Below are 12,726 nucleotides of genomic sequence, written 5' to 3'. Positions count from 1 at the left end.
ATAACGGTTTTTTTGTTTTCTGTAAATTGTTTGCAACACTTTTTGAATGCTTCGTGGTTGTCTGTCCGCATCGCCAGCGCTTCGCTGCGTTGCTGCTGTGGTACTCATTAAAAGCGAAAGCATTTAAAATTTCAATTTGCGTGTGTATGAATTCGTTCTGCTCTCCGTCTGCAAGGTGTGCTCTGTCTTGCAGCGCTCGCCCGCTTTTGCAAAAATGGCTGCCTAGCTGTAGCCTATTGGGTGTTGGAGAAACATTTTGGAATGAAACAGAAACTGTGTTAGAGCTACTCAATTTCCTCAAGCAGAGGTGCAGGATTATTATCAAGTACAGATATTGTTGATATTCCTTTAGTTTTGGTTAGCTTTTACCTAAAGAAGTAAATCACATACATACAATTAAATAACTTAATTTCTAATTTTTCCGTCTTCCGCCTTATTTATTATAGAAAAACTGGAAAAACTTCTGCTTGAGTATAATAAAATAATAATAAAATAATAAATAATACCTAATATATACAGTCTTGAAAAGCAGCACTTTATCTTACCTATCTTTGTTTTAAACTTTGACTCGTTCATTATATTTAGTGTATAATGAAATTCAACAACAACGAAAATATTCTGGCTTGGGCAAAATTAAACATTTAAAACATTTAATCTTTTGTGATCTTTAGTGATCATAAAACAAAGTTAGAAAAATAAATCATTTAACCATGTTTACTGTCTGAATTTATTTATTTGCGCTTTGAATAAACTTGAATTTTGTTGGATTTCCTTGGATGTCCGGATTTGTAAAAACAATTACTCTATTATCATATAACATAACATGTCTGCTGTATATGTCTGCTTAATGCGTTTGATACCGTAATGCTCTTAATAAATATTAATTTTATTTTGCTCTATGCTTTCTTGCTATTCTTTAGAGACGGTTGTCGCTCCATTTAATCCGCTATCAATTCAATTGCTACCAATTTAGCCACAACTACATTCCGTATTAAAACACATTCAACACTTTCTCCGAAAACTTTTCATCAATATGCGGCAACAAATTTCAATGGCGAACCGAGCGCACAGAGCAACACTTGACCTTCTGCTAGGTGCCAATTGATTGATTTTATATTGGCATTTCAATAGCCGGCCATGGCATCTGCTGCAGCAGTATCGACGCTCGAAGGACTGCCTAGAAGAAGCGCCCCAACTTAGACATGTTTCAAATGCCAAGTGTTTCAGGCGGACTTTTTGCACAATTTACTATTTACTCTTTGTTTGCCTACTTTTTTGGTTGTTTTTTCGGGTTGTTGCAACAAAAAGAACATTCCCAAAGTGTCTGCTGATGCGGTTGCAGCGCAATTGTCGAAATAAATGAAAATAAATTCAACTGCAAATGGAATGGAAATAGAAACAATCCAAGCAAAAGAGCCGAGCTGAGATGGAGCGAGCAACCCCTGTGCGAAAGAGAACGCAATATGCGTGTGCAGGTTCTGTTCAGAGAAGCAGAGAGCTGAGACTCAACCCCGTGTTGAATGGCACACACCCTCCCAGCGGGCCTTGTCATGTAGTATATAAATGTATATATACATATTTATATATATGTGTGCGTGTGTGTGTGTGGAAAACCATTTAGCGCAAAGGCCAAAAGAATGCGAAGCGAGCCCGGCCAGGCAGGCAAGCAGCTAGCCAGCCAACCAACCACCTCAGTCAGTTTTAGTTTCAGTTTTAACTGAGTTGAGCGCACACGCTCTCGCACCCGACACGCTGCTTGTCTGACCGGGGGTTAAAAATCCAGAGACTGAAACAATAAAAACACTAAACGATCACTTTTACACACACACACTCGTACACACTCACACCACAGCACGCCGGCTCACACACACAGGCGTACCGTTTTTCCGGCGAGGACTTTTCGTCTTTTAACTGTGCATTTGAATTTAAATGCGAAACGTTGATCAAACGGTGCAGACGTATTGACGGCTGAACCGCGGCTGTCCTGAACATTTTCTCGAAGCGCAAAAATATTCGACATTTTTGCAGTGAGACTTTTGTGTGGAAAACCCAAGTGAAAGCAATTTAAAGAAAATTTTGTGAAAAAATAATATATTATTATTAGAAGACCAGTGCTTAACAAACTCAAGCTCTTTCTTGTGTGAGTGCCCAACATGTCTTCCTCTGAGGCCGAAGTAGACATCAGTGTGGTGTCCAGTCCGGAGCCAAGTCCAGTGGGCATCGCGTCTCATGGCCGCGACAGTCCAATGCGTTCCCCGGCTCGCTCTGCCGACGGCAGTACACCGCCCACGCCAACACGCTCGACACCTACTACAGCGGCTGGCACGCCCACCTCCTCAAGTGCCGCTCAACACTATCACAGTCCCAATGGTGCAGTGCCACCAACGGTGTTGCATCATCACCTCCAGCATCATCTAAGCACTCTGAGCGGTCACCCGGTGGCGCTACATCATGCCCTGCACAGCTTCGGACACCTGCATCCGGCACATGCCGCACATCCTGCGCTCCTGCAGCACGCGGTGGCGCCAGCAGCAGCTGCAGTGCAGCATGCGGAACGCCTAAGTCCACCGGCCATGGCTGCCATGGCGCCCAAGTCGCCAGAACGCAATGGTGGCAGTATGGAGGACCTCAGTCATGGCATCAACATCAATAACAACAATAGCAAGGCATTGAATCACAACAATGCTGCGACGACGTGCTCGGCGGCAGCTGCAGCTGCCAGTGCGAACAGCAACGACAGTAATGCCAGCAGCAATGGCAACAAGGCCACAACGGGCTCCAATGGTTTCACCAGCTTCTCCATCTCCAGCATCCTGAGTCGCAGCGAGCCAGCAAAAAAGAACGGCGCCACACTGATTACGCCCATTCCACAGCTGCCGCAACCCGGCACAGGTGGACCCCAGGATGCGGCCATGCTCTCAAGGTAAGTGGAAGAGGATCCTCACATGCCATTACCTATCTAGATGTTCTTCGATTCCCAAGCATTCCTAAGCATCCTAAAGAGATTTTAAATCGTGAGTTCTGATCGCTCGATATACTTGTATGTTATTTGGCTGCAGATACAAATATTTCGTTATTCGTGAAATTTTGGATTTTTCGGAATAGCACCCAGGTGTTTTAAAATTTGTGTGCTGGAACAACATTCTAAGTTCTGGTGCCACACTAGAGAAACTTCGACTAGATCAAACCTAGAAGCCTGAAGAATATTTATTGAATTTAAGTAGAAATTCTATGTTTAGTGATAAAAAGAATGCAAACTTTTTTGTTTGCGCTTCGATTTCAGTGCCAAACATTTCTTAGTAAATCATCAGTAAATCAATCTCTATTTCATTTTGTAAATTTATTTGATAATTTTATGAAAAAAGGATATATGTAAACGGTCCTAAATAGAGCTTAGTAACTACGTTGTACTCGTCCTTCGAGAGCAAAGGTTCGCTCAGCACTCCTTCGGCTTAGGCACAACTATAAGCCAGCTTACGCCAGAGTATTGTCTTTCGGTTTGTGTTTCCGAACTTAAAACCAAAAAGTCAAGCGGTCGTTCATTCTTCAATACACCTAAGCGGCCAAAATTGCACTTGCCTGTGACCTGTTTCTGTATTGTTTCTACTTCGTGTATTGAGTAAATTTTTATATAATCTCTGAGCTATTCAATCGAAAACGAAACTGTGCCTGAGGTGACACAAATCTCTTCAAAGGAAAAACATACGATTCCTCTTCAGTATTGTCCGTGGTTGAAGTATTTATTGTTTATGTAGATGTTTTTCGTGCCCTTGTGATAAGACATTTAATGGACATTTTCCAATATCAAGCCAATGTTACAGGATACGTCAAGTGGGTCATATGAAAAGGATAATCTAACAAACGAGATGCTGAATAGAAGATAAAATAGCGTCTCTGTTCTGAGCTGAACTACTCAAGAGAACAGTTTTAAGTGGAGTTAATAGCCACAGTTTACTTTTCAATATAAATTGAGTTCGTAAAGTAGAATTCACTATAATGTTCTTGAAACATTACTTTTCTCATTTAAAGTAAGCGGCTTCTTCAGTTTTATTTGATAGACTAAACACCATTGGAGCTGCGGAAATTGATTGAAATTTGGTGTTTATCTACGATACATTATTTCAGTGTAGTATTTTTGATATTTGATAAAGTTAAGAAACACTTCTTGCCAAAAATATAGGAAACGCGAGTATAGTTAGCATTTATTTTTCCAATTGATTACAACATATAAAATGTGGTGGGCTATACTAGGACTTGTATTAGATTCTACAATATAAAATAATTAGTGGCACTTTTGTTCAATTCGTTTGATTGTTAATGTTTAATTTATACGTTACAGCTGTCAGTGAATAAAATCGATTTACTGCATTGGCCATATCGGCATAATGCCATACAATTGACCAATATATCGTATTACGAAATAAATGAAATTCAATGCATGCATGAAACACATTTTGACAGACAATGCATAGAGTTATGAATACATTTTTCGTTTTTGATGAAACTGACCTACAGGGACAGCCACCTACATACACACACACACATGCACACACATACATGTGATATAGTTTATTAATGAATTCCAAAGCCAGTTGGGCTGCCCCACTTAACCTGAATTTAAATATGCCGAGGCAATGCCAGACCCAGAGATCGAATTACGTTGGCCGATTAACGCGTGTGTTGAATTAAAAAAATGTTGCACTTTTATTTTATGTTCCGTTGTATGCATGGACTTTCTGTTTGGCCGGCCTGTCCTCATTGCTGCCTAATAATGATCATTTTCATTTCATTTACGCGTACGTTCGTACGTTCGTGTGATCGAGCGATAAGCTCAGTAGAGAGCTCGAGTCCTGTTTGCGAGGGTCGCGTGCTGTGGTCGTTGGTTACCCCAATTAAGGATCGTCGCCCTCGCCAAGTGTTGACTCCTGCTGTTTGGCGCTTACAGCTGACATTTGACGTGTGGCTGCCTATGTGACACGCTTATCAGTTGATCATCGAAAACTACCCATTCGGGGACTGTTTTCTCCTCTCTGGAGTCCGAGGCACGAGTAGTCAGCTACAAAATGATTAATTCAAGCGTGCACAAAATGCTGAGTGATCGTTTAAAATGTATATTTTTGTTTTTTGGCTACTTACTATAATGCGACTTTCTCCAGACTGGCCAGAGTATTTTGACAGTTATGCCTGGAATTCATTTTTTAATTAGTGGTGGCTGCTACTGTAGAACTTTTATTTATTTCAACTTTTTTTATTGCAGCTTAATTATAGAGGAGGAAAAAATGCATATAAGCGTTGTAATTCGATATGCTTGGCTCGACCAACAAAGTACTGGTACTGGCAGGGCGCAAAGGGTGCCAAGCCACAGGAGCGGAAATTGTGCGCTTAAAGATGACGCAAAAGTACTCGCTGACAATATAATTATAAAGCACATAATTACAATGGAATGGTCTATTTTTGTCCCTTTCATTAAATCACTGACTCATCCATTCATTCACTCACTCACTCGCAAATCTTATCTATCAAAAGGGATTAACTCGCTGCGTCATTTAATGGTGAATTGCTTTTGATTTAGGGCCCTTGGCGGCATGTCCTGTGCTGCATTTTTATCTAGATGATATGCCAAGTATTTCTATGGCCGCAATTTGACTCGACGGTCGCTCGGAGGCGCGTCCATTAGGGCGTTGCAAATGTTTCAGTTGCTAAAAACACAAGCGGCGTGCATGCGCTTTTCCACTTTTCCATTTTGTGATAATATCAGCATTTTCTGATTTCTAATTGTTATTTGATTCTACGGACAGTGTTGACTTCTTTTTCCTGCATCAGGCTATAAGAATGAGTCCGCCACGTGTCATTCCCTTGGCTTCCCGTGGCGTTTTGAAAAACTAATATTGCGCCCAACGCAAATGTCACAATTTTTCAAGTGGCTTATCCCTTTCCCGCTTCCATGCTCCTACCCCGCATCCACTAAGTCGCTCTATACTAATATTTACTCTACTCACTCGCTCTCTAATCCCGCTTAATGACAAAGGCCACCTCCAGGGCCTCCGCGCTGGGTCTGCGTCTGCGTCCTCTTCCATTTCCGTGTCGAGTTTTGTGCAGTCAGTCAAGTGTAAGTCTTTTGCAATGTTCAATATTTTGGCTACTTTGCGGTTGCGTCGAGAGTCTGAACGACCCGCACATCGTGTTAACACCCGATGAAATGTCAAAAATATAATACAGTTACGCAATCTGTGAGTGTGCGGTTATGTGTGTTTGGTGGGTTGCTTTATGCAGCCAATTAGCGTGTTTAAATCTTTTATACATGAACGATTCCTGAGCGGTTTTAAGCCTGCCAGGCATGCCTTTGTATTCAAATGCAGCAGCTAGTGGCACGTCATAGTTTCATTTGAATTTAAGCATTTATTTAAATTAATTTTGTAATTCGCTTGGAAATCGTGTGACAATTGTCGCTGCTATATATGGTATATGGGATATAATTCGGATTGTGTTTAAGTGGTCTTTTGAGTAATGCCAATGGGGGCAGCTGCATCCTATTTAGTGGCGAGTTGTGCGGGCAAATTGGAGTGGAAGGGCTAACTAACTACTTAAAACGCTTGGGTAGCTACTGTAAGATTGGATAATTTTATGAGAAACCAACATACAAAAAATGCATATTTCACAATCTTCCAATACAATTACTTTCTTCTTCGCGAAAAAACATTATTTATGCTCGGAAATATTCGTTCCGTCCGTAATTTCATTTCAGCCACACTCTATCTATGGCAACATCAAAGTCACTTTTCAAAAGCACGACAAACCGCTTTCAGGGCCAACCATACCCTTGTAAAACATGGTGTTTCACAATTCGATCGCAAAGCGCACACTTTTGTAATAGAGTAGAAACCCTCAAGACAAATTATGACAGGCCGGCAAGAAAACAAAACAAAACCACAAACAATTCATTAAACGAAAAACGGCCATACATCAGCATTATGGGATTGGCCAGCCAGCTGAGTAAAACAAAAACAAAAACAAAAAAAAGGTAAAATGATAACAGCAACAAAAACTCTCCCACATCGCGTTGACTTCTGACAGCTACGTGGCCGCCGCTCCCCATGCTGCTGAATTTTTAACATGGCTGCCACCCCGTTTCCGCCACAAAATGACACTCAATGAAAATTTATACACAGCTATGCGGTGATGATGGCGATGGCGCTGGCGGCTGCCCGAGGCAAAGTGATTTTGTATTTATTTCATTACTGCCCAGCCGGAAGACAAATGCGGCCGCGTCCGTGTGCTTTTTGATTGAAATAATTAGTAAAGCAAATAGCTACAAGCTGTTCGCAATTTTTTGCCTACGCGCTGATTTGGGGCGCCGAATTAGCGCGCGCTAATTACGGTTATTTCTCCACGCTATTCCCTCCTGTTTTTGCCGTAACTTGAGCATTGCCTTGGGCTTGATGTTATCTTTTGGCCGGCTTCTGTGCGCGAACTGGTCAAAACAAAAGCGGCTTTTTCTCAATTGACGTTGTAAACATGAAACCCATTAGAACTGATTTGGAGGAGTTTGAACAGGTGCGTGTTGGGGAAGCCTTTGAAGTGTGACTCATAACTTGGCCAGCCTGCTTGCCATTTTACTGACGTTTTGGCTTACCACAAAGTGCAGACTTAATTGAAAAATCATTACTGGGTGTAGAAAGCAATGAGTAGCGTCCGTGAGAGACAGGGAGACAATCACACACAGCTATTGATTTCTTCAGCGCACTGCACCTTGGCCATTACGAAAGAGGTCAGCTAAATGTTAATGTCACACAAGTTGTCCGAGAGAGCGGCCGGCTCATTGTCGGTCCCTGGTGGGACTGACTGGTGGAACTTTGGGTGTTGCCACAACGACAAATCAAAGCCAAATGCAAGCGGCAAAGTCATCGTCGCTCATCGTTTGTTGATGTCGCAGTCACGGCTGTCTGCTGCTTGTGCACGGGTCACTGACAAAACGGTCAAAAGGGTTAACGACAAATACCCGTACAACAATGGCAACAATAACAACAACAGCAGCAGCAACTTGGCTCAAAGCAAGGCAAGAAGAGCAAAATTGGTCATTGACAAGCCCAGACAAGCCACAGTATGAAAAAGTGGGGTTGCTTTGGTGGCACTTTAGACTTGTGGGAATGCGACTGCAGGTGTTTTTATTTCCAAATAAGTTCAACGGGCGCGTGGGAAGCAGAAAGCCACCATTATAGTCTCAAGCCCAAGTTTTTTTTTTTTTTTTTTACCATTACAGAACTATTATTATTTAAGAACTCGGAACTATAAAAATATAAACATATATTTAAAGTGAAAAGTTTGGTTTTTCTCAATAAATTCTCCATCTACCCAGTAAAGGATTAGGGAATCGCCATCATGTGTGCAATGGCAAAAGGTGAAAGCCTTACATCCCTTTATTTAAAGAAATCAGCAACATACATTTGGTTTCTAATAGTTTTGAAATGGCTAAAATCTCGTAACTAATTGGAAAACTTGCCCATAATGTTCAAATTAATAAATAAATTGCCACCCAATAAACAAGAAGCTCAAGCTCATTCATAAGAAAATCACTTAAGTGCCACAAACAAGAAACATCCGTCGCTATATGAACGAGCCCGCCCCTCACCCTTGCCTCTACCTAGGCCTAGGCCGTAATATAACCCTTCGTCCTCCCCATGCCCAGAACCCAAACTCAAAGAACCTTTTTGCTCGCCGCCCGCCAATTACCTCCCGCATTAAGTTCTGCTTGAATGATTTGACTTGAAACTTTGATTTGGGACAATAAACCCTATACAAGCATACACACATACATACACATATTCTACATACATATATATATACATAAGCGGTCTCCAACAACCCTCATTATATGTACACACGAGTATATATCTATAGAACACATTATAAGCGCCGCAAAGTGTTTCGTCTTGCAAACTTTGCCCGTCTAACATAAATAAATAAAATGTATTTATAAAGATGCTTTTAAGTAAGCAAGTTAACACGTTTATATATATGTGTATATACATATATATACACACAGACAAATACTGATGTGCTGGCATATGTGTGTATGTGTGCGCCATGTCTGGGGGAAATACTTGCAGCAGCTGTTGTCAGTTATGGCTGCCTGCCGACCAGGCTACAAGGAAGGCAATCGCATCATGGGGTTGCTTAACGTTCACTTAGGGGTCGTTCGCAGAGCAGTTTTTCTTTTTGCTGGTCGGGTTTTCTTGCTGTCTGCCACTCGAGCTTTGATTTCTTGGTTTTTGTTTCTTAAGCAATATTTGGCCTTAGGCATTGTGCCAACATACATATACATATATAGGGACTTATAATGGGCCTCTTACACTCTTGCCCGTTCCGTGCGCACTGCTTCCGTTTTGATTTTGCGCAATTATAATGCATAATTTATGTGTGTGCCATACCTTAATTTACTGTATTAACCATCTTGTACCTTTTTTCCTTCCTTTTCGCTTTGCAGATTGGGTTTCATTTCGCAATGGGGTGCTCTAGCCGGCCGCTATGCCGCGCTATGTCCGCCCGGATGGCCGTGGGCGCCACAACGTATGCCATTCCATAGCCCCACACATGGTAAGTTGAATGCGAGATTGGGAATTGTTTGAATTGCCTATTCATCGAAATTGTGTGTGCAATACGTACTTTGAGGTCTGAGTGTATTTTCAACAATATTAATTATAAAGCCAATCGAAAAATATGATGTAGCTAAACCCCCAGTTACTGAAGTTAAGATATACTGAAACCCTTTAGAATTATTTGATTAACATCGTTTACAATTAGTTATTGGCACACAAACATTTAAGGTTTTAAGATACATACATAGACGTTCCATATGCGTTCAATAATGATCGGCAACACTGTACCCAAGTATGTTATTTATCAGCAGCATAGCTAGATGATTAAAACTATTACATCCATCACGAAGAAAGAAAGCAAACTATGGAGGTTGCCAAACTTGGAACACTCGGGAAATTCCTAAAATATTAATAATCAGTTTTTCCCTACACCCTCTCTGATATGTAAATAAATAATATCAATTAAAGCAGTACATAGTATTTTATTCCGTTGCTTTTGTATGTATCGTTTCTATTGAAAAAATGGAGCAATTGGTTTAATGATAAATCGGAATAGTTTGAGCAATTCTCGAACATTTTATTTGCATTCATCTTCGCAGCTACGAAATGTAATGTTCATTAGTTCTGTCCCGTCTTGCTTGGCCAAATGCCTGAGCGATTTAACCCAGAAGCAAGCAATACTTTCACTTTTGTATTTGTTTGCGCAATCGAAAAATGCGCTTGGTCAGGCATTTCTTAAGGCATTCGAAACATTTCGCTTTTTCGACTTAGTTGTATTCGTTTAATGCCACAAAGAATTTACGAAGCACGAATTGCGCCAGGAAATGTGCTATGGAAATGTCTTAGGCGAACACACACATACAGAGGTATCGGCTTACGGTGTTTCAGTTGCCGATGCGTGCCAATACACATGTAGTGTTGGCGACTTGCAACTTGACTGCATTAATCGCCATTTTCAATTAATTGCAATTTGTAATCGAGTATCGAGTTACTAGGAAAATGCACCAGTCCGATTCACCATGTGTGTGTTTTTGTCACGTATTAAGTACGACAGCGACTGCCACGACTGCAGCGGCAACTGAAGCAATCGTTCCAGAATAAGCCGACTTAATTGGCCCCTTGGCATTAAGAGTCGTTGCAATTAAATTTGTTCATGTAAAGTGGCCTTAAGTTTTGAATGGCTGGCATTTTGCTGATGCGGTGCATTGCTAGCTGGATTAGCCGGCGGCGGGGGTCTTCCTGAATGTTAGGAGAATGAAATGTGAAATGTGATGAAAAACAAATCAAGTTGAGCAAAAGCTTTTTGCGCCCAGGTAAATCCATTACAGGCAAATTACAGCAATTTAAACTTTTTCAAATGATATACAAACTAAAAGCTCAATAAAAAGAAAATCGACAAACTAACTGACAGCCATTTTAAATGGTAATTTAACACACACCAACACTGCGCGCACACAGACAGGCAGGCAGGAAGACAGACAGCCCGACACAGGGACAAACACTTAAGTATATATGCATGTATGTATGTATATGCCTGTACATACGGCTATAAAGTGTCGGGGCGCTCACTGAGTCTGCGCTTTAAGTTGTATGGCAGTATCAAAATGAAAAAAAAAACAAATAAATAAAGACAGAAAAAGAAAATAAACAGAAAAAACCAGCGAGGCAAGTGTGAGGTTAAGTGTTGCAGATTAAATCTGTGCAGCGACACACATAAACACACACTCGGGTAGTTGGCGTCGTCGAACAACCCTTAGAGAGTCTACCCCCATCTTCCGACACACATACATATGCACGCACAAACATATTCTTGGGGCAGCTTACAAATCAACTAATAATATCTGCGTTCTACTAATGTTCTTCCCTCTCTTTCTCTCTCTCTCTCTTTCGGTCTCTGTGTCGCGCTCTGTGTCGTGCTCTCTTCGATGATGTTCGCTCGCTCTCTTTGCAGACAGTTCCTCCACAAACACCACGGAAAATCCACCATCGCCCACATCGCTCAGTCCGAATCACTCGAGCAACCATAACAACAACAACAACAGCAGCAGCACTGCCAGTGCCAACAACAGTAACGCCAACAACAATGGCCAGTGCGGCGGCAAATCACCTCCACCTGGTTCTGCGCTCCACAGCCACCATGCCCAGCTGTACCAGCAGCAGCAGCAGCAACAGCATCCACACGCCACCCAACAGCATCCACATCAGGCTAGTACGCCCACTAGCAGCGCTGGCCATCTCTCTCACCACTTGCAGTCCTCGCATGGGTCGCTTTCTAGCGGTAACTACATGCTGCCCACCAGCTCGAATGAGTCGGACGACGAGGGCGAAGAAATAATTGAGGAGGATGACGGCACTGACGGGCCCTCAGACAGCTCATCGCCGCATGGCGATGGCAACCAGTCGAAGCGGAAGAAGAAGACCCGCACTGTCTTCTCGCGCGCACAGGTCTTCCAGCTGGAGTCGACCTTCGATCTCAAGCGTTACCTCAGCTCCTCGGAGCGTGCCGGTCTGGCGGCTTCACTGCGTCTAACCGAGACACAGGTGAAGATTTGGTTTCAGAATCGACGCAACAAATGGAAGCGGCAACTGGCCGCCGAGCTGGAGGCTGCCAACATGGCGAATATGGCGCATGCGGCCCAACGGCTGGTGCGAGTACCAGTGCTCTATCATGATGGCACCACGGCGGGCTTTGTGCCTCCTCCACCCCCTCACCATCATCCTATGCAGTACTATGCTGCGGCTGCGGCACGCAACACCAGCCCACCGCGGCCGCCACTTTCTTCGCTGGTATAGGGCGTGGGGTGCCTAGCGGCTGTGGGGCCCATTAATGTGAATGGGGCGCCCATGTCGCTATTAAAACCCGTGTCCGTGCCATCCCCTTCACTGCCTCCTATGCCGCCGCGCACACCAGCGCTGTCACTCAGACACTCATCCATAGAAGTGGACTGCGACACGGATGGGGATCAGGAACGCGGTATAGCGGATGAAGAAGACGATGCTGCCATCGATGTGGAAGCCGACGAAGAGCATGATAGTGAATCAGCAAATTTTTGTGCGACCACACTCTCTTCCAAACCGCCAGGCGCCACGTTCAAGGTTGGGAAATGCCTGGACCGGTGCGAAAGCTTGA

The 12,726-nt window shown here is 42.8% G+C and overlaps 1 protein-coding gene across 1 annotated transcript; it reads left to right on the top strand.

The window, feature by feature from the left end:
* The first annotated feature begins 2,153 nt into the window (after window positions 1–2,153).
* LOC115621468 (homeobox protein Hmx) lies at window positions 2,154–12,389 on the top strand. The gene is made up of 3 exons (XM_030515128.1): window positions 2,154–2,923; window positions 9,485–9,594; window positions 11,548–12,389. The coding sequence occupies exons 1-3, from the start codon at window positions 2,154–2,156 to the stop codon at window positions 12,387–12,389; spliced, it is 1,722 nt and encodes a 573-aa protein (XP_030370988.1).
* The last annotated feature ends 337 nt before the right edge of the window (window positions 12,390–12,726 follow it).

Source organism: Scaptodrosophila lebanonensis, unplaced genomic scaffold (genome assembly GCF_003285725.1).
Source record: "Scaptodrosophila lebanonensis strain 11010-0011.00,11010-0021.00 unplaced genomic scaffold, SlebRS2 tig00000024-arrow-pilon, whole genome shotgun sequence".
Lineage (NCBI taxonomy): Eukaryota > Metazoa > Arthropoda > Insecta > Diptera > Drosophilidae > Scaptodrosophila > Scaptodrosophila lebanonensis.
The sequence above is the reverse complement of the archived record's forward strand: the minus strand, read 5'-3'. Positions and strand labels throughout refer to the sequence as shown.